Consider the following 20,716-nt stretch of genomic DNA (forward strand, 5'->3'; position numbering starts at 1 on the left):
CAATGGTGATGAGGCATTCCTGGCTTCAGTGCATGTATATATATATGGAAATGGTGTTCCTAGGACCTGGGCTTGTGAACTGTGAGTACAGAGATTCTTAGGGGAACCTCAGTCCTACAGCTTCAAAGTAATGGTAGGAGGTGGCAAACATCTCTAAGTGGACTGAACAGTTAGTAAATTAGGTAAGATATTAGAATGGGGAGCAGGATCAAGATCCCTGTTGAAATAGGAGTGTGCCTGACAACAGGTGCAAAGCATGCCTTTAACTGCAACTAACCAGTTCTCAGTTGCGTGGCTTCTCACTGCAGGGGTTGGAAAGGAAATGCTGAAGGAACGACCTTACCTAAAGGAACGACCTCACAAGAGAAGCAAATAAACATTTTATTTCCACAGCACACCTTCCCTTTTCCCAAAGAACATGAGTTCACCTCAGCCATCAAAGCAGAGGGCAAAAGCTGTTAAGTGACAAGGCAAGGGGTTACTAGAAAAATAGATTATACCCAAGGCTCTCCTCTTGGGGACCCAAACCCGTCCCCAGGCTCCCCCTCAGGGCTTGCCTAATGGAATGAAAGGCATGGAAAGGGGCTGGGAGAAAAGCCAGCTCCATCGAACAGAGAGGAAAGGAGCCTGGCCGTGAACAGACCTGGGAGGGGTGAGGGGTGGGCTGAGCTTTGCTCCTCAGTTGAGTGCTGGCAAGGGGAAGGGGGAAGAAATAATTTATTGGGCGATGTAATGGTGCGTGGTTTCAATCATGGCGACCATTCCAGATCTCTCTCAAGTGAAGCTAAATTCTGGCCGGTCTATGGAGGTAGAAATTGAGGATGGAAGGAAAGTTTAGAATCCCTCCTCCCCAAGAGAACAGACATTTATTACCCAGCTTTACCCTCGGGCCCAGCCTGCCTCCCAGATGGCTTCCAAATCCCTCAGCTAAAATTTGCATCAGAAGATGGATTTGGTATGGGGATGTTGTCTTGCCCAAACCCTCCAGCCTCAGAACTGACACAGAGGTTGAAGAGCAGGGGTGGGGAAAAGGAAGTTAAGGAATGAAATTACAATTTCCCCTCATCCCCTACTCAAATTCCGGTCCCAGGGCTGGGCTAGGCAGACTGGGAGAGAAGACCAGGCAGCTGTTCTCATTATCAGGGACCCATGCAGACCTGTTGGACAGACATAGTAGGTGAGAGAAGGCGGGGCAGGAGGGTTCTTTAGGCTCCTAGAGGGAGAAGCAGGGGCCTGGGGTCAAGGGGGAGTGGGAAGCAACACAGTGACAAACAGTGGGAAGAGCCTTTGAGCCCCTCAAACTTTCGGGCCACCCTCCACCACCCGCCCCCCAAGTGCTGACCAGAGGGGCCCCCGCGGGTGGCAGGATAATCAAGGGCAGAGCTTGATGCGGGTGCCCTTGGAGAGCACCCGGAAGAAAGGAAAGACACGCTCGCCCAGGAAGGCAGCCGAGAAGGTGTGCACGTGGGCCAGAGTCTCTGCGTTGTAGAAGCCCAGGCGCCCCGCTTCATAGTCCAGGTACACGCCAAAGCGCCGTGGCTTCTCACTGGGGCTCAGCAGCGTCTGTTCTGTCGAGCTCTGGGCCTGGTAGCGTTTGCCATTGGTGCCCACGCACCACACCTCCCGCTGGAGCAGAGGCTGCTGGGGCAGGTGGAGCCGGCGGCGGCGATGGTGGTGACGTGAGGAGCTGGCATCCCCGCTGCCCACGGAGGAACCCCCAGGGCCCACCTTTTCCTTATGATGGGTGGATTCACGGGCAGCGCCCACCGCCCAGCCCCGCCGCCCGCCCACCTCTACCTCCCAGTAGTGCCGGCCAGAGCGGAAGCCCTGGGCCCCCAGTACGCAGCAGTCGGCCGAGAAGCGCTTGGAATGGTCAGCAACCTCCTGCCGCCGCTCTGCCAGGCGGACCCCCCGGCGGTCAGGGGACAGCATCAGGGCCGGGTGAGCCGTGTCAGGGTCCAGCGTCAGGTCCACTTGGGAGGGGGGAGGACAAATACGCCAGGGCTGGAACGGCTGTTCCCCTGTCAGCAGCCAACTCCACAGACGGCTTTTCCTGCCCGCTTCCTCCCTGAATTCAGCTCCCCACACCATCCCAGAGGCCAGCCTCAGCTTCCTACAGGCTCCATCTCTCCTTTCTCTTGTTCCGAGGACACCTGACAGGTCTTCCCCGAGCCTGGCTCTTCTTGCCACTCTACCCCACCCCCACCCTCCAGGCCTGCCTGGACTAGGACTATCTGTTAATGGCTTGAAACCTCAACCTGCGTGGCTGCCTGTATCCTGCTCCATCTCAACCCCCACACTTTCCCTGGGGCCCAGCTTCCCTCAGGACCCAGTCTCAGGTCTGTGAAGGGAAAGGCAAAGGAAGGTCGTGGAGGTGACCTCCCTACCTCTCGCAGCCTGACAGAACATCCGGCTCATTTTCCTCACGATGGCATCTGTCAGGAAGTCATGGCTATGGGGTTGGCACGGGTCAGGGGACCAGACCTCTGGGGGCTGCAGCTGTACCTCTTCACACCTGGAGGAAGGGGACCGGGCAGGGGGTGGGACCATGATATACCCAGAGGGAAGAGCAAAAGCTGAGGGGAAGGAAAGGAGGGTCCAGGAGATGGAAACTCAGGTCCTGGGGAAGGAAGGAGAGGAGAGGGATACCCAAGAGAAGCAGGGACGGGAACCAGATGCCACTGGGTCACAAAGGGCAAAGAGCGGGAACACACCTATTGAAAGTCTCCTTGATGTCCTGGGAATAAGAGAAACAAAAAGAGGGAGAGGGAGAAAGAGAGAGAGAGAGAGAGAGAGAGAGAGAGAGAGAGCGTCAGCTGCACAGGGACAGCTTTCCCGATCTCCAGTCAGAGACTGAGCCTAAGCAGGAAGGGAGAAACACACTCACGGCCCTCAATGAACACACATCCATTTCAACCACCCCATGCCTCCCATGCCTAACTCGCCTCATCCTGCTGTGAGCCCACCAATACTGTCATTGCCACAATATGACTTGCTCACCTTTTTCAAGATGTCACTGTCAAAAAGCCTTTCCTCAACTGTCATTTAAACCTCTCCTACAACCGAATCTTCACGCTTTTCACTGGTATAATCGTCACACATACCACATTCGACATTAACTGTTTCCAGCTTTAAAACATGTTTTTGGTTTTCAGCTTCAATCATTGTGGGTTCCTCCCAGTGAGAAAAGAGGCAGCTCCGGACAGGTGTTTGGTAAGCACTGCCTGACAGCCAACACAGAGTGCTGGGGGAACAGGGAGGGGACATTGCTCACCTGGAGCAGCCGGAGACCCCCCTGCTGGCTCCGCTCCTGGGCCTCGGCCAGCAGGCGGCTGAGCTGGGCAGCCTGCTCTGCAAGGCGACTGGCCGCGGCTCCTGCACGCCCCAGCTGGGCTTCATGCATCTCTCGGAGACGCCGTTCCAGCCCTGCCTGCTCTTCAGCCAGAAACCGTGTCAGCCGCCCAAACTCTGAGGCCACCGCTGCCAGCTCTGACTTCATCTGGCTCTGGAATGGTGCAAAGGGGATGACAGATACCACCTCAACACATAGAAAGATAACCTCCAGTTTTGCAACTACCACTTCTCAACGCAAGGCAAAGGAGCTCTATACTCCCCAAGTCCAAGAAAGTTCTGGAAAGAGGCTCATCTCCTACCGGCCTTACTTCTCAGTCTTACCAGATACCACCCCTTGCACCCAGCACAGTGGCCCCAAACTCACTAACCTCTGCCTGGAACACTCCTCTCCACCTGGTCTACATAACTTGACTCATCCTTCAGGTCCAACCTTAAATATTCCAAAAGAAGCCTTCCCTCCTCTCCAGATCTAAATCAGGACCATCCCCACAAATGTCACTGCATCTCTTTGTGGCACATATAATATTGAAATGTTGTGTTTAAATGACATATCTTTTAACATCCTTTCCCGCACTGTACCATAAGCTCCCACTGGCAGGGATGAGGAATGTCTTTGTTTGCCACAGTGTCCTCGGACCTTGACACAGCGCCAACCAGAGTAGGCGCTTGGTAAGAATTTTTTGAAATGAATAAATAAAAGAATTCAAGAATCAAGACATGAAGTTAGGGTCCCAAAACCACTAAACACAGTGACCTTAAGAAAGTCACCCAAGGCCGGGCGCGGTGGCTCAAGCCTGTAATCCCAGCACTTTGGGAGGCCGAGACGGGCGGATCACAAGGTCAGGAGTTCAAGACCATCCTGGCTAACACGGTGAAACCCCATCTCTACTAAAAAATACAAAAAGCTAGCCGGGCGAGGTGGCTGGCGCCTGTAGTCCCAGCTACTCGGGAGGCTGAGGCAGGAGAATGGCGTAAACCCGGGAGGCGGAGCTTGTAGTGAGCTGAGATCCGGCCACTGCACTCCAGCCCGGGTGACAGAGCGAGATTCCGTCTCAAAAAAAAAAAAAAGTCACCCAAAAGCCCTAGATCAAACTCTTAAAAACTTTTTCTGTAAAGGTCCAGATAGTAAATATTTTTATGCTTTGTGGGCTAAGAGGCAACAACCAAGGATATTATGTAGGTACTTGATATCCTGTAACAGAAAAAACTCCTGCCCATTCCCACCCTATTTGCCAGGGATGGGCCATCCTGGGTGGTGGGCACAGTTTTCACACAGTTACCATCAGCTGGAGACACTGTGAGTAACAGGCCACAGGAGGGTCCTAACTGACCAGACGCGGGAGGGAAACAGCCGCCACAGTCAGTTTCGCTGTACCCTAGGGGCACACAGATCCTGTTACCTCCATACCCAGGAGAGCCCAAAAGTATCAACTTGGGCAGCTGGCCAGAGGCAGGATGACTTCCTACTCCCAGAGAGATTCTACCATTCAGTGCCTAGCAGTTGCCAACAGCAGAATCCCTAATGTTTAGGTGGCGGTGGGCATGGGCCCTGGGTAGTGGCAAGGCCCGGGCACTGGCTGGGAAGGGAGGAGGGAAGAGGGACAGAAGGGGAGGTCCTGGCTTGGTCTATGAAGTCCACAGTGCAGCCCATTCCAGCAGGGCCTGCTGGGGTTATGAAAACAGGTCGGAGGAGGGGAATGGAAAAATACCTTAAAAGACTCCTTGGAGATGGGCGAGCAATAATGAAAAAAAAAAGGGGGGGGTGCGCTGAGAAAACACTGGACTAGGAAATACTAGGTCTCTGCAGTGCTAACATACACTAAATCCTGCCCCAGCTTAAACACACTGGCCCCCTCGCAGGACAGAGGAAGTGTCTGTTCTAGGACAGTGTCCGCCTCATGCTCAGGGCTGCTCTGCCCACTGCCTGCATGGATCCTGAGGCCAGCAGCTTCTCTGATGGCTGCTATGTGGGTTTTGCTTTGCCCCCTTCAGGCTCTGGTGTTTGGGTAGAAAGTGTGTTCTGCAGCCTTAGGCCAGGCACCTAGGCCCTCCAATCCAGGCCTGTTTCCACTCCATTTTGGAACCAGGGATGAACATGCCTCCTGATTCTCTAAGGCCCCCTCTCCTCAGCACCTAGGGAAAGCATCTAGCCCTCTCCCAGGCCTTGGCTGTCCCTCCTCAGGGGACCGAGTCACCACCTGTGAGAGTGGAGAGCCTCACAGTCCTTGCCTTGACTATGGTAACCATCAGCCCTGTCGAGGACATTCACCCACCTTCAGTTCCGTCACTCGCCTCTCCTCCTTGGCTTTCATCTTCTGCACAGCCTCCAGGTGCTTCCTCAGCGGCTCCACATGCCCCTGCAGTTTGGCCTGAGGAAACAGAAAAAGAAAAGTGGGGGCTGGTAGAGGCACCTGCCCTTCAGAGCCTACCTCTGCAATCCTCCCTACAGCAAGACGGGTCAAAGCCTTGTCCCTACCCCCAAAAATGGGTGTCAAATGAGTATTATACTCCTTCCTCCACTTTCTTCTTTCAGATGATGACAAGAGCCTCCAATCCCTCTGTGCACGTTTGCAGAAGCCCTTTTTTTTTTTTTTTTTTTTGAGACAGAGTCTTGCTCTGTCACTCAGGCTGGGGTACAGTGGCACAATCTTGGCTCACTACAACCTCCACCTCCCGGATTCAAGCGATTCTCCTGCCTCAGCCTTCCCAGTAGCTGGTACTACAGGTGCCCACCACCACGCCTGGCTAATTCTTTATTTTTAGTAGAGTCGGGGTTTCACCTAACTATGTTAGCCAATATGGTCTCAATCTCCTGACCTCGTGATCTGCCCACCTTGGCCTCCCAAAGTGCTGAGATTACAGGCATGAGCCACTGCGCCCGGCCGGCCCTGCATGTATTCTCTAAAGGTAGGAGCCTCAAGACTAGAGAGCCCCCACACTCACACCTGAGGGGGAAGTGGCTTGAGCCCCGCACCAGAGTCTTTCCATGAGTGCTCTTACCTTTGGTCCCTTTCCCCTTCACAGGCAATCTTCCCCAGATCTCTAAATACTTTTCTGATGATTTTGTGCCTATGCTAAAACCCTTCCATGGGTCACCACCACTTCCAAAACATTGACCCCACACTTCTAGCCTCACCTCTACACTCAACGCCTTCCACACAGACTCTTAAGAGGTTTGACCACATAACATTACTTGCCATTTCCTGAGTATAATTCCATGCTGTTCCCTCTGTCTGGGAGTGCCTTTCTCCACTTGACCCAAGGTCTTCTTCCCTTAAAACAGCTCCCTGAAAACTGCCCTGATCCTCCGCATCCCCAACTTCCTCTGTGATCCCAAGAAATATCTAATACATTACTTCCCAGGGCACCAATCATTGACAGATGTGCCTCCTCCAGGACACTGTGGAGTCCCTGCCCACACTTTACTTATTTCAACTTCTTTGTTTCTTTCTGCTCATCTGCTTTCTCTCCTGCTCAATCACTTGCTAAATGGGAAACAAAACCAAAACCCCTCTTCCAAAGGTTGTGACCGTTACAGCCAATGGGCACATGAGCTCTGTGTTTCTACAATTTGTAGCCAAATATTTTTCTTTAAAGGGCTGTTAGCCCAGAATGAGTAGAATAAGCCCTACCTATTTGCTGTTTCCTTTTTTATGTCTTCTTCTAGCCTTTCTGTCTCCTTTTCTTTGAGAGATAATATAGGGTAGGAGAGCTCAAGCCTAGACTCCAATTAGGACCAGAGTGAAGCGAAGTGACCTCAGGCAAGCCATGCTTTCAGTTTCCTCAGCTTCAAAGAAGAAGAGAATGGACCTCACGGACAGCACACTAGTGCAGTGCCTGGCATGTAGCGAAAGATCAGTAAATGTGATCTAATATTTGCTCCCTATACCTTAAGCTGCCAGTGACATCCTGATGATGACCTGAACTAAAGAGTTTACCAAGCCAGCGTGCAAACGGCAGTTGTTGCACAGGACAAGTGGTTGTAGACAAAATTAGTCATAATGGAATTATAGTCAACTCATGAAAATAGCATGAACTACACAAAATTCGGCCTTCTGATATAACTTTCTACTTTTCTACAGTAGTCAGTAATTTCTCCATTAATTCAGAATTTATAATGCTTAAATTTACCATTTAGTGTTTTTCTTTTTTTATTTATTTATTTTTGAGACAGAGTCTTGCTCTGTCGCCTAGACTGGAGTGCAGCGGTGCCATCTCGGCTCACTGCAACATCCACCTCCTGGGTTCAAGTGATTCTTCTGCCTCAGCCTCCCAAGTAGCTGAGATTAAAGGTGCCCGCCACCACGCCTGGCGAATTTTTGTATTTTTAGTAGAGACGAAGTTTCACCATGTTGGCCAGGCTGGTCTTGAACTCCTGGCCTCAAGTGATCTGCCCGCCTCAGCCTCCCAGAGTGCTGGGACTACAGGTGTGAGCCACTGCACCCGGCCCCTAAATTGCTGACCAAAACAAAAATTAATAAGCACAAATTCAAATAGAGTACTATTTAAGATATATTTTCTTTTTTGTTTGAGACAGAGTCTCACTGTGTTGCCCAGGCTGGAATGCAGTAGCACAGTCTTGGCTCACTGAAACCTCTGCCTCCCAGGTTCAAGCGATTCTCTTGCCCCAGCCTCCCGAGTAGCTGCGATTACAGGCACCCGCCACCATGCCAGCTAATTTTGTATTTTTAGTAGAGATGGAATTTCACTATGTTGGCTGGGCTGGTCTTGAACTCCTGACTTCAAGTGATCCACCTGCCTGGGCCTCCCAAAGTGCTAGGACTACAGGTGTGAGCCACCATGCCCAGCCAGTTATAAGAGAAATTTTCAATTTTTTTTTTTTGAGATGGAGTCTCGCTCTGTCACCCAGGCTGGAGTGAAGTGGTGCGATCTCGGCTAACTGCAAGCTCCGCCTCTGGGGTTCACACCATTCTCCTGCCTCAGCCTTCCAAGTAGCTGGGACTACAGGCGCCCGCCACCACGCCCGGCTAATTTTTGTATTTTTAGTAGAGATGGGGTTTCACCATGTTAGCCAGGATGGTCTCGATCTCTTGATCTCATGATCTGCCTGCCTCAGCCTCCCAAAGTGCTGGGATTACAGGCATGGCCACCACGCCCAGCCAATTTTCAAAACATTTAACTGTTGGCCAGATGGTTATGAGTATGTACTGTATGTACATACTCATCACTTAATGTCAGATTAAATATATGTATATGGCCTCCCAAATTCCAGAGCCCAGTAAACACATGAAGAAAAGAAATACCAGCACTTTGCGGGGCCAAAATGGGAAGATTGCTTGAGGCCAGTAGTTTAAGACCAGCCTGAGCAACACAGCAACACCCTGTCTCCACACACACACACACAAAATCAGCTGGGCATGATGGCGCACACACCTCCAGTCCCAGCTACTACTCAGGATCACCTGAGCCCAGAAGGTCAAGGATACAGTGAGCTATGATTGTGCCACTGCATTCCAGCCTGGCTACAGAGAGAGACCCTGTCTAAAAACAAAACAAAACAAACAGGTAACTGTTCAGGAACCATACTTACATATCATTGTGTGTTATTACCTATTCAATGAAAAAAAATTTTACAAACCAACATTATGCCAAGCTACTGTTGGTTACTGCATGTACATATCTGAAAAGAATAAATGACCCACTTGTGGTCGGGCGCGGTGGCTCACGCCTGTAATCCCAGCACTTTGGGAGGCCAAGGCAGGCGGATCATGAGGTCAGGAGATCGAGACCATCCTGGCTAACACAGTGAAACCCCGTCTCTACTAAAAATACAAAAAAAGTAGCCGGGGGCCGGGCGCGGTGGCTCAAGCCTGTAATCCCAGCACTTTGGGAGGCCGAGACAGGCGGATCACGAGGTCAGGAGATCGAGACCATCCTGGCTAACATGGTGAAACCCCGTCTCTACTAAAAAAAATACAAAAAAACTAGCCGGGTGAGGTGGTGGGCGCCTGTAGTCCCAGCTACTCCGGAGGCTGAGGCAGGAGAATAGCGTGAACCCGGAAGGCGGAGCTTGCAGTGAGCTGAGATCTGGCCACTGCACTCCAGCCTGGGCGACAGAGCGAGACTCCGTCTCAAAAAAAAAAAAAAAAAAAAAGGAGCCGGGTGTGGTGGTGGGCAACTGCAGTCCCAGCTACTCGGCAGGCTGAGGCAGGAGAATGGCGTGAACCCGGGAGGCGGAGCTTGCAGTGAGCCGAGATCGCACCACTGCACTCCAGCCTGGGCGACAGAGCAAGACTCCATCTCAAAAAAAAGAAAATAAAGTAAAAATGACCCACTTGTAAAATAGCCTATTAAGTCAGAAAGGGAATCACTCAAATTAGTTCTATACAATAAAACTATGTATTTACATTTACGCATCACTTAATGTCAGATTAAGTATGTGTATATGGCCTCCCAAATTGCAGAACCCAGTAAACAGATCAAGAAAAGAGAGTATGGCCAGACGCAGTGGCTCACGCCTGCAATCCCAGCACTTTGGGAGGCCAAGGCAGGCAGATCACCTGAGGTCAGAAGTTCGAGATCAGTCTGATCAACATGGAGAAACCCCTTCTCTACTAAAAATACAAAAACTTAGCCGGTGTGGTGGCGCATGCCTGTAATCCCAACTACTCGGGAGGCTGAGGCAGAAGAATCGCTTGAACCCGGGAGGCAGAGGTTGTGGTGAGCCAAGATCGTGCCACTGCACTCCAGCCTGGGCAACAAGAGCGAAACTCTGTCTCAAAAAATAAATAAATAAAAGCAAAAGCAAAGAGATTATGACTTTTTTTAACTCCTCACCTACTTCAGGACCTAATATGGGATTTTCAGGCAGCTGACATTGAACAGATTTGGCTAATGCAAATTAAAATCCAGTTTCAGAAGCTCTTTGGAGCAGTCCTACAGGTGGAGGTGAAAGAGAAGGGGTGGAATGCCCATGGATAGTCTGGCCTGGGTTCCTGTTCACAAAGTGACCACACATGATATGATGGGTATGGCGAATTATGAACTGCGAAGATAAAAGGAAATGCCAACAGGAGCTGACAATCTCTACTAAAAATGTAGGGCCCAATAGCTAGGCAGCGCCACCAACGCAGGGATCCGCATGCTAGACTGGACTTTTTAAAGATTCTCTCCTACTCACTGATTCACAAACTCCAGTGGAAGGACCCACTGTATTTTTCAAAACCTCCCCTAGTATTCCAACAATCAGGCAGGTGAAACAATCATTGTGTAGCCAGGCATGGGGGCTCATGTCTGTAATCCCAGCACTTTGGGAGGCCAAGGCGGGAGGATCACCTGAAGTCAGGAATTTCAGACCAGCCTGGCCAACATGGTGAAACCCCATCTCTACTAAAAATACAAAAATCAGCCGGGTGTGGTGGCACCTGTAATCCCAGATACTCAGGAGGTTGAAGCAGGAGAATCACTTGAACCCGGGAGGTGAAGGTTGCAGTGAGCCGAGATCATGCTACTGCACTTCACCCTGGGCCACAGAGTGAGACTCTGTCTCAAAAATTAAAAAAAAAAAAATTCACTCCGTAGAAGGAATTGTTACTTGTGATGAAGTAATGTAGGTTTGTCTCGCTGTACCACTCAGGGCTGAGAAGTCCTACATACATTATTCTAAAATTGGGGTAACAAAAACAATACCTAAATGAAGTTATGGCAGGAATCAGGTGTGAAAACATGAGTCATAAAACACACAAGCTCTGAGCAGACCACACAGAGGCTGCCCTCTCCTCCTGGTCCCACTGCTCCAAACCCATGCAGGCCTTCACTAAGTAGTGCTATTTGTGCTGGCTGCCTTGCAGACAAATCTCCTTTATCTATGTCCAAAGAAAAGTCAAAATGAGAAGTAGGGGCAAGATATTTGTCAAACTAGAATCAGACTCCAAGAAAGTCACATCAGAAAAGTCAAACAACAGACATCCAAATGGTGGTAGCGTTGTTAGTATACACCAGGGGAAGGGTCAGCAAATAACTAAGTCAATTATTACTGAAGCTCTGCGGTCCTCTGTATGGTACTTAAAGCCTCTCTGACTCTCTTTCCCAATCTATAAAATGGGAATGGAAAACATATCAAACTCACAGTGTTGTTTGGGTTTTAATGAGACGGTCCATGAAAAGTGCCTAGTACAGTGCCTGGTATACATACAAATGTCCAGAGAATATTAACTATCAATCCTGGATAAATTAAAGTTCAAAGACACACAGACACTTAAACAAGATTTGACAGTGCAACTTGCAGAGCCAGGTCTTCTGACTGAAGAGCTCTTTTCTAGTCAGTACGTAAGAGTGACACAGAGCCAACAAAAGTCCTTGAAGGCAAAACCAAACCACATCGTGGTGGGTGGGGAGCCCACTGGGAGGCAAGGGCAGGGCATTTGGGTCTGACACTGACACTAGCAGTTATCTCTGTGTTCCTGCTTCTGAGCCTTTTTCCTTGTCCTTTGAAGCCCCCAGTTCTTTCCATCTCTAGGTGTCTCCGCCAAGGACAGACTTAAGACTCACCAGAAAGAAAGCCAGACTGCTGGTAAAGTTCTAGAGACCTTATCTGGCATCACCGGCTTTGCTCTATTTGCTTTGAGGAAGCCATCCTTCCCCGGTCGTCTTCACTGCATCTGCTCTGTATACAGAATCCTTCTCATTCCAACCCACCTTGCTGGCAGTAAGTGCTTAGACAAGCAAACTCAGCTCACCAATACCATGAGGTTCTTTGATGGGCGAAGAGATGTTTCCTTTCCTCAGCTCCCCCTACTGCCTCTCCGCCCCCGACTAAACTCCCATCTTCTCTGTACTTCTCTCACCTTGTACTCCTGCACCACCTCCTCCAATGGCACCACGCTGTGCTGTTTGTGGCTCCTGGATTCTCGGCACACCACACAGATGGCCTCTTCATCTACCTCGCAGAAGAGCTTCAGGGCTTCTTGGTGTTTGGGACAGATGCCCTGATCGCTCACACGGCTCCCTCGACCAGGGGTTGGGTGCATCTGCCGAATCACCTGGACCATATTGGCCAGCTGCAGGTTGGGGCGGAAGCTCCGCCGAGGAAAGCTCTTTCGGCACTGGGGGCATGTGAAGCACCTCCGAGGGGCTGGAGGCGGGGGCAGTGGGGTGACGGGGTCTAGATCCTCTTCCTCATCCTCCTCCAGCACTTCCTCCTCGTCCTCCTCATCCTCCCCCCTCAGGTCCTCCTCTATATCCCCCAAGTAGTAGTCCAGGTCTTCCTCTTCGTCCTCCTCCTCCCACACATAGTCCATGTTGTCCCAGCTGGACCTGCTCATGCCACTGGTCCAGAACACACCCTCTTCTTCCTCCTCGACCTCCTCCTCCATGTCACCCTCGTAGTCTTCATCCCGCATGGGGGTGTCCCACCCCGCGCCAGCCCCCACAGCCTCCACTTCCTCCTCCTCTCCGTCCTCCTCCTCCTCCTCCCGATCTAAATCATCTCTGTCCTCCTCATCCTCCCCACCCCACAACTGGGTTACACAGACTCGGCAGAAGTTGTGCCCGCAGCCGATGGACACGGGGTCCGTGAAGTAATCGAGGCAGATGGCGCACACCGCCTCCTCCTGAAGGGTCTGCACAGGGTTGGGTGTCATGGCAACGGCAGCCATCTTAGTGTCCAGCCAGCCAGTGTAGAGGTGCGGTGGGGGGGCGAGGGGCGGGGGTCTTCCCAACCAAAGCCCTGGCGACCCGGCTCCACCCCCAGCCCTGCCCCTCCACACCTCGCCCCAAGGGCAGCCTGAGAGATGTCCTCCCGCCAACCCACCCCGCCACACAGTGTTCCCTACTCCCAAACGACAACCGTGTCTCTGCGAGGGGAGGGGACAGTGCTGGGCACCACTGCCAAGTCCCTCAGGTGGCTCTGAGTGCAAATCTGCCCCTATGCTCCTTTGGACTCCTCATAAACCCCCGCCCCTCCTCACTTCCTGGCCCCGCCCCTAGCTTCCGGCCTCCTTCCCAATACTTCCGGCGTCTACACACCACCTAAGCTCTCGACTTCCCTCCGCTGTCGTGCTACTCCCCCTTTTTCCCCGCGGGGCCCCAGGGCGACAGGAAATGGCGAGGAGACGCTCTAGCCCGCACTACGGAACAGGGCGGGAGGGCTAGGACGGTGGAGGCCCACGTCTCTGTGGTGCGGGAACGCGGCGAACGCAGAAAGAACAGAGGAACCGCCTACCCCCATCCCCCGCCGCTGGGGAGAAACTTCGGGGGGTGGGGGGAGCGCTTGGTGGCCGTCTGCTTTCGGTGCTATGACCGCATCGGCCAGGCGCCATCCTACCCTCCCGGCACAGCCGACTGCCGCCGGTACGCCCCACCGCCGATGCCGGAAGTGAGGGGGTGGGTCCGCGGAGCGCCCTGAAGTACTTCCGGCCCTTCTAGGCAGAAGACTTTGTTGTGGAGGACTCAGAGGGTCGTACGGCTCGGACCGGGGGCGGGGCCTGAGAAAGCGCTTCGCCGATCCGGCCGCAGAGGCCCAACCCTTTCCCAACTGTAGTCGGCGTTCCGCATCCAAGGTAGAAACTGCCAACTGGACACAGTCTCAGGGTTTAGATGAACTTCCCTAACTGCCCAGCAGTAAAGAAGTGGTGACGAATCATTACATCTACATTCTCACAGCATCTCCGCAAAAATAGATGCTTTGTGCGGTAGAAATAATATTTGGTGCTTAAATAGCTCTTTAAAATTTATTTTTATAGAGATTTGATGTCGATACATAATAAAAAACAAATAAATGTTGTTTGATGCGAGGAAAATGACGAGGCCATGATTTATGTACAGAATCTCCAGTGAGTGTCAGACACGGCGTGACGCCAGGGCTGGGCCTGCAGGACCTACTTACCCTGCTCTCGAGGCGGCTCGCGGGAAAACTCCAGGAGGACGTCGTGCTTCCTAGGGGGGTCCGGTCAGGCCTCTGAGGATGTCAGATCAAACGCGCCAAAAACCACGAACACTCGTTGGTGAACTATGCTCGGCCATTAGAGGAGCTGCGGACCCGACTGCGGTAGACAAGTCTGGCTCCAGAACCTGGACACCGCTCAGCCGGCCGCGGCAGGGGTTCCCGGGTCTGTCCCACAAGGGCACTGGCCTAGCGCTAGCCTGGCCTTCGCAGCCACGTGTATCTTCAGGATGATGCTGGCGCAACGCTAACTCAGGCAGTTTCCGTAGTGTAGTGGTTATCACGTTCGCCTCACACGCGAAAGGTCCCCGGTTCGAAACCGGGCGGAAACACAGTTTTTTTTTTTTTTTTGGTCAGTTTTTTTTTTTTTTGGCCTGTTCAGGAGAATTTCTTTCCCGAGGCCAGCCTCACCTGGCTGGAAGGACATGTGTGTGTCCCTGCGCTTCGGAGGAACACGAACTCATACCACGTCCTTAATAAATTATCGCAGTGTAAATTCAGGTTTTACACCTCACCTAATCTCTTGCTCTTCCCTTCTGAAGCCTATGCAGCCATCACATGTAAAGGAATCCGTAGATTTCAGATCCTCGGCTCTAGTGCCTAGAACAGAGCCAGGCGCAGGCGCTTCTTAGTACTTGTACAGTGGAAACGTGCCTACACCTCTGCGGGCAACCTCCGTCTTCTGTGACAAAGTTATAACTCTTCGAGAGCTGCCCGGCTAGCTCAGGCGGTAGCGCGTGCGATTCTTAATCTCAGGGTCGGGGGGGTCGAGCCCCACGTTGGGCGGGGTTCCTTTTGGAAAGGTTAAGGCAAGCCGTGTTACGTTAAGTGCACCAATGGTATTCTCTGGACCATAGACCTAGTGGGTAGCGGATCCGTCAACGGTGGGCTAGAGCTTGGGCTTAACTGGGTGGTCTCCGATCGTTGTGCGGAAGCCCCGAAGCAGAGTTCTCACAATCTTTGCACCCTCGCTAACTCTCCGAGACAGAATGAGCGGCGGGTCCCAGCGGACCAGTTCTTTCAGGCCAGCACCGCGGGCTACGGTGCATACATGCTTGATCCTTTGCTGTAACCCACTCGCCCACTGACAGCACATATTAGGCACTTTCTGTTTACCAGACGGCCTGCCCCAGTGTCGGAGACTTGCTGTGCTGGAGGGAACAACGTGGTTTGCCGAAACTGGGGTGAGACGGCAGGATGACCCCAGGCGTTTGTGAGCGTCAAAACCTATCTGATTCACTCCCACGGTACCGGGAGATTTAGTGGTTAGGATTCCGCGTTTGCCTCCCTGCGACCTGCTGCGACCTGCTTTCGACTCCCTGTCAAGAAAGATGCTTTGTGTAATCTGAGACACTTGTCTTCCGTATATTCTTTTTTATGCTCTTGATTTTAAGAGTCTATATTTGTGAGATGTTGCCCCACACATACCAGCCTCCATGTTTCCCCCATACATAAATAAAGATAAAAACGGGCCGTGCGCCGCAGTGACTCATGCCTGTAATCCCAATACTTTGGGTAAGTCAAGGCGGGAGGATCGCCTGAGCCCAGAATGGCCTCGAAATTAGTCCTGCAAATATAGCCCTTTTTTCTTTTTTCTTTCTTTCTTTCTTTCTTTATTTTATTTATTTATTTTTAAATTTTAGATGGAGTCTTGCTCTGTCGCCAGGCTGAAGTGCAGTGGCACCACCTCGGCTCACTACAACCTCCGCCTCCCGGGTTCAAGCGATTCCTCCTGAATAGCTGGGACTACAGGCGCCGGTCACCACGCCTGGCTAATTTTTTGTATTTTAGTAGAAACGGGGTTTCACCATGTTGGCCAGAACGGTCTCGATCTCCTGACCTCGTGAGCCTCCTGCCTCAGCCTCCCAAAGTGCTAGGATTACAGGCGTGAGCCGCTGCGCCCGGCCCCGTTTTGTATTTTTAAGCTGTCGAAGTCTCCTCCGCATACACAACACACCCCGAGAGAAGTCTGTTGATCATAGAAAGCTGGTTTAAACTCTCTGATAGCGTCCTCTTCCGTCTCAGACGTGTATCAAAGTGGAGACTTAGCAGGGCTATGTAGTCTGTGAGGGCGGTCTGGACAGAAGCTGGTCAGAGTTTGTAAACAGAGTCGCTAGTACAATCCTAGCACGTGAGTTACTCGGGCTGTGGTCTTGGAACATAAGGAAGAGTCTAAACAAGCTGGTGTTCAAAGAGTTTGAAGTTTGACATTTCGTCTTGCACAAATTATTTCGGATTCTTTTCCAGACTGTGGTTTCAGGGTGATTTTTTTACCACCTTCACTGGGACTGGAAAACATTCTTAAAGGATTCTGGCTTTTCATTAAAGTGGAGATGAAGTGAACAGCCTTCTCTTTTTTGTCCTCCAGCAAGCCAAGGGAACGCCCGCTGGAGCTTTTTGCTACAATTCCTGCTTTCTCTCCTCTCCACCCCTTCCACCCGTCGCTGCTCTGGCCAGGTTAGATATGGGATGCCCCTCCAGGCAAGTGACCCAAGCTGCTCCGGGCACAAAGGCGGCAAGCGTTCAACACTCAGAGAAACAGGACAAACACATGAACCTGTTGGGATCTTTGGCCGCCTCCCAAACCCTGTGTTGATGGCGCCTGGGGAGACTGAGGGACTCACTCTGATTTATAGTTCAGGGGGTTCCTTCAGGAATGATGCAAACAGGGAGTATGAGTCGGAGTAAGACTGTCGGAGACGGGCTGGAAGGACACAGGCCTGGTCCATACAGGAGGCGGCAGCCAGAGGGAGACGCAGGTGAAGGAGCGGGATGCACGGCTTGCAACGGCGATAGATTTGGGTAGTTCAACAATCGAGATCACAGGCTGAGGATGCGGCAGGGGAAGGAAGGAAAAAACAATGACTTAGGTCTGGAACAGTTTGGGCGTCAGATGTCGTGCGATATCTGGAAAAACTGCCCAAGACACGCGTGGATCTGAAGCTTGGGGGAACAGTTCTTGCTGGAACCAGAGACGGAGCTAAGGTGTGGGTCCTGCTGCGAGCCGAAGTGGCGCTCCAGGGTCAGCCTCGGGCGCTCGGAGGCGAAGTCGGGATGGGAGAAAATCCTGCAGCGAAGCGTCCACCCAGGCCGAGGGTGCCGCAGTGCAAAGGAGATTGGCAGCGTCCAGTTCAGCACGTGGTCTGGTAAGAGGAGGCGTCCATGGATTGGGCCTCCTGGAGGCCCATGGTGACCTTGACCAGAGAATCAGACTCACACAAGAAGGACTCTCGCCCTGCGCCGAATGGAGCGGGCCTTCGGGGTCACAGAGACAGCAAGGATTCCTGACCAGCAGGACTGCGCCTCCCTTCCAAGCTCTCCAGGTATTCGGAAATTAGGCGTGGGGGCGGAAAAACGTTTCACAATATTAAGCAATCGCTACTTTTAAATTTATATATTTGCCGATCTCCATATAACAGGCGTTAAGCGTCATTCCAACCCTACATACGCACACACTTTGGATGCTAGGATTCACGAGTTCTATTTTTAGAAAAATACCTAAACTTTTTCATTGAACTTTTAAAAAGTAATAAAAATTTCAGATTTATTTTTTTAAACTGACTTAAAATTTTGATATTCATTAATTTATATTTTGCCCTTTATTTTAATACTTATGCATAATTCATAGAAATAAATAATTTTTGAAAGGACATAAAAATTTCACTTTTTGATTTTTACATTTACTTTAATTTACATTTTAACAAGATATATTCAAATGTCGTGTGTTTTGAATGCACTTCGCATTTTTTCAATCTTCTCTGTCATTACTGTCCGTAGAGCACAAATTATGTGAAAATTAAAACCTCTGGCTGTCTTCCCTGGAAGAAAAAGAACCGGTAGGGAAGCGTATCCAGTCTTAAGCCTTGGAAGGTACATTGGCCTTTCCTTGAAGGGGTGGCCTGCCTCTCCACACCTGTGGGCGTTTCTCATCGGTGGGGCGAGAGACTGAGAAAAGAAAGAGACACAGAGACAAAGTATAGAGAAAGAAAAGTGCGTCCAGGGGACCGGCGCTCAGCATACAGAGGACTAGTGGCGCTGGCACTGGTCTCTGGGTTCCCTCAGTATTTATTGATCATTATCTCTACCATCTCGGAGAGGGGGATGTGGCAGGACAATAGGGTAATAGTGGGGAGAGGGTCAGCAGGAAAACATGTGAACAAAGGTCTCTATGTCATAAATAAGTTTAAGGAAAGGTGCTGTGCCTCCTGTGCAGGTACACAAACATCTCGGTGCATTAAAAAGCAGTATTGCCGCTGGCACGTCTCACCTCCAGCCCTAAGGTGATTTTCTCCTATCTCAGTAAATAGAACATACAATCGGGTTTTACACCGAGACTTTCCGTTGCCCAGGAACGAGCAGGAGACAGATGCCTTCCTCTTACCTCAACTGCAAAGAGGCCTTCCTCTCTCACTAGTCCTCCTCAGGGCAAACCCTTTACGGGTGTCGGGCCGGGGGACGGTCAGGTCTTTCCCTTCCCACGAGGCCATATCTCTGACTATCACATGGGGAGAAACCTCGGACAATACCTGGCTTTCCTAGGCAGAGGTCCTTGCGGCCTTCTGCAGTGTTTGTGTCCCTGGGTACTTGAGATTAGAGAATGGCGATGACTTTTAATAAGCATACGTCCTTCCAGAACTTTTTTTTTAACAAAGCACATCCTGCATAGCCCTAAATCCATTAAACCTTGAGTCAACACAGCACATGTCTCTGCGAGCACAGGGTTGGGGCTAGGGTTACAGATTAACAGCATCTCAAGGCAGAAGAATTTTACTTAATACAGAACAAAATGGAATCTCTTATGTCTACTTCTTTCTACACAGACACAGTAACAGTCTGATCTCTCTTTTCCCCACATTTCCTCCCGCGATGCTAGCTAGTTTTTTGTTTTGTTTTGTTTTGTTTATCATTATTATTCGAGACGGAGTCTCGCTCTGTCTCCCAGGCTGGAGTGAGTGGCGCGATCTCGGCTCACTGCAAGCTCCGCCTCCCGGGTTCACGCCATTCTCCTGCCTCAGGCTCCCGAGTAGCTGGGACCACGGGCGCTGCCACCACGCCCGGCTGATTTTTTGTATTTTTAGTAAAGACGGGGTTTCACCGTGTTAGCCAGGATGGTCTCGATTTCCTGACCTCGTGATCCGCCCGCCTCGGCCTCCCAAGGTGCTGGGATTACAGGCGTGAGCCCCGCGCCCGGCTTTGTTTTGCTTTTAATTGCTGGACGTTACCCAGGGCCACAAGAAGACTGGAGTTCTGGGGAAGAATGGATCTGAAGACCGTGACTCAATGGGTGAAGCTGACACCTGGATGCTGACTTTAACACTTATAAAATTCATAGAGCCCATTCCAAGCGTCGGTTTCCGTAGTGTAGTAATTATAACGTTCGCCTAGCACGCGAAAGGTCCCCGGTTCGAAACCGGGCAGAAACAAGAAAGCTGAATTTTCCTTCCAGCTTAATTAAAAAGGTTTCTTACTGTGGAGTGTGTGTGTATAAACATTCGCAAATTTTACTTCACTTATACAGCAGCCGGATTTTCCAATCCATTGCCAATTAACTTCAACCGGTGCATTCCATGTCTACCTCTGGAATACCAGAGTGAGAAGCACGTGGTCTTACTGGTCATTATTAGGGTCTGCCTGCAAAGTCCCGGCGGATCAAATACAGTCAGCGGCCGAGGAATGCCACGGAATGGCAGATGAAAGATTGAAAAGTGCAAGAAGTCTCGGGTTGGAAATTCAGGCCAGGGAAGGTGTGCACCGGAAGGCCAATAGTGATGGCGATAACTACAACGTGTACCACACATCAAGTGGTCTGCAGGTGTGGCCCTGGGCTTCCTGCAGAGGAACCTAACCATTCTGGGAGGGCTGTTTACAGATGAGGCCACTGAGGCATGGACAGGTCACATGCTCAGGCTGGTCTCGAACTCCGACCTCGCGATCCGCCCCCCTTGGCCCCCCAAAGTGCTGGGATTACAGGCATGAGCAACTGCGCCCGGCCTCTACTTAGATATTTAACCTCTCACTCAAAAGCCAATTGTAGGCCAGTCGTGGTGGTTCTCACCTATAATCCCAGCATTTTGGGAGGCCAAGGTGAGTGGATTGCTTGAGCCCAGGAGTTTGAGACCTGCCTGGGCAACATGACAAAACAAAAAACACAAAATTATTTTCTCTCTTTTTTTCTATTTTAAAGTAGAAAATACAGAACATTTTCTACAAAAAAATATAAAAATTAGCCAGGCATGTGACACATCAGCTATTCAGGAGGCTGAGGTGGGAGGATGACTTGAGCTCAGGAGGTAGAGGTTGCAGTGAGCCAAGATAGCACCACTGCACTCCAGCGTGGGTACCAGAGCATGATCTTGTCTCAACATTGAGAGAGAAAGTTGTGATGAAACTCCAAATAGGCATCTCCCAGCTTCAACAACTCTCACTCTCCCACCATTCCTGTTTTATCCCTGTCTCCAA

At 51.1% G+C, this 20,716-nt stretch overlaps 1 protein-coding gene and 2 non-coding genes across 9 annotated transcripts; 2 read left to right on the top strand and 1 right to left on the bottom strand.

The window, feature by feature from the left end:
- Positions 1–364: 364 nt before the first annotated feature.
- TRIM41 (tripartite motif containing 41) lies at positions 365–14,104 on the bottom strand. 7 transcript variants are annotated; one of them, XR_004429686.1, is made up of 8 exons: positions 12,162–12,971; positions 5,628–5,723; positions 3,275–3,505; positions 2,715–2,737; positions 2,388–2,515; positions 1,798–1,973; positions 1,074–1,157; positions 365–800 (listed from the first exon to the last, which is right to left on the bottom strand). XR_004429686.1 is itself a non-coding variant. In XM_033178846.1 (8 exons), the coding sequence occupies exons 1-8, from the start codon at positions 12,969–12,971 to the stop codon at positions 785–787; spliced, it is 1,560 nt and encodes a 519-aa protein (XP_033034737.1). In that variant the 3' UTR covers positions 365–784. The 7 variants fall into 7 exon arrangements, 3 of the variants coding, with proteins under 3 accessions (XP_033034737.1, XP_033034738.1, XP_033034736.1); XM_033178846.1 differs by having other exon boundaries at positions 1,802–1,973; XR_004429685.1 differs by lacking the exon at positions 1,074–1,157 and having other exon boundaries at positions 1,158–1,973.
- Positions 14,105–14,516: 412 nt separating this feature from the next.
- TRNAV-CAC lies at positions 14,517–14,589 on the top strand. The gene has a single exon. It is a non-coding gene; the product is annotated as a tRNA-Val (tRNA).
- Positions 14,590–19,607: 5,018 nt separating this feature from the next.
- TRNAA-AGC lies at positions 19,608–19,680 on the top strand. Its single transcript has one exon. It is a non-coding gene; the product is annotated as a tRNA-Ala (tRNA).
- Positions 19,681–20,716: the final 1,036 nt, after the last annotated feature.

This window comes from Trachypithecus francoisi, unplaced genomic scaffold, assembly GCF_009764315.1.
Source record: "Trachypithecus francoisi isolate TF-2019V2 unplaced genomic scaffold, Tfra_2.0 Lachesis_group2, whole genome shotgun sequence".
Classification (NCBI taxonomy): domain Eukaryota; kingdom Metazoa; phylum Chordata; class Mammalia; order Primates; family Cercopithecidae; genus Trachypithecus; species Trachypithecus francoisi.

Excerpts from the sequence above, each read along its gene's own strand:
- TRIM41 (XM_033178845.1), bottom strand. The coding sequence starts at position 12,971 with ATGGCTGCCGTTGCCATGACACCCAACCCTGTGCAGACCCTTCAGGAG. Across the intron at positions 5,724-12,161 it reads AGGTGGTGCAGGAGTACAAG|GCCAAACTGCAGGGGCATGT; the intron begins GTGAGAGAAGTA and ends CTGTTTCCTCAG. Across the intron at positions 3,506-5,627 it reads GGCGAGTGACGGAACTGAAG|AGCCAGATGAAGTCAGAGCT; the intron begins GTGGGTGAATGT and ends GCACCATTCCAG.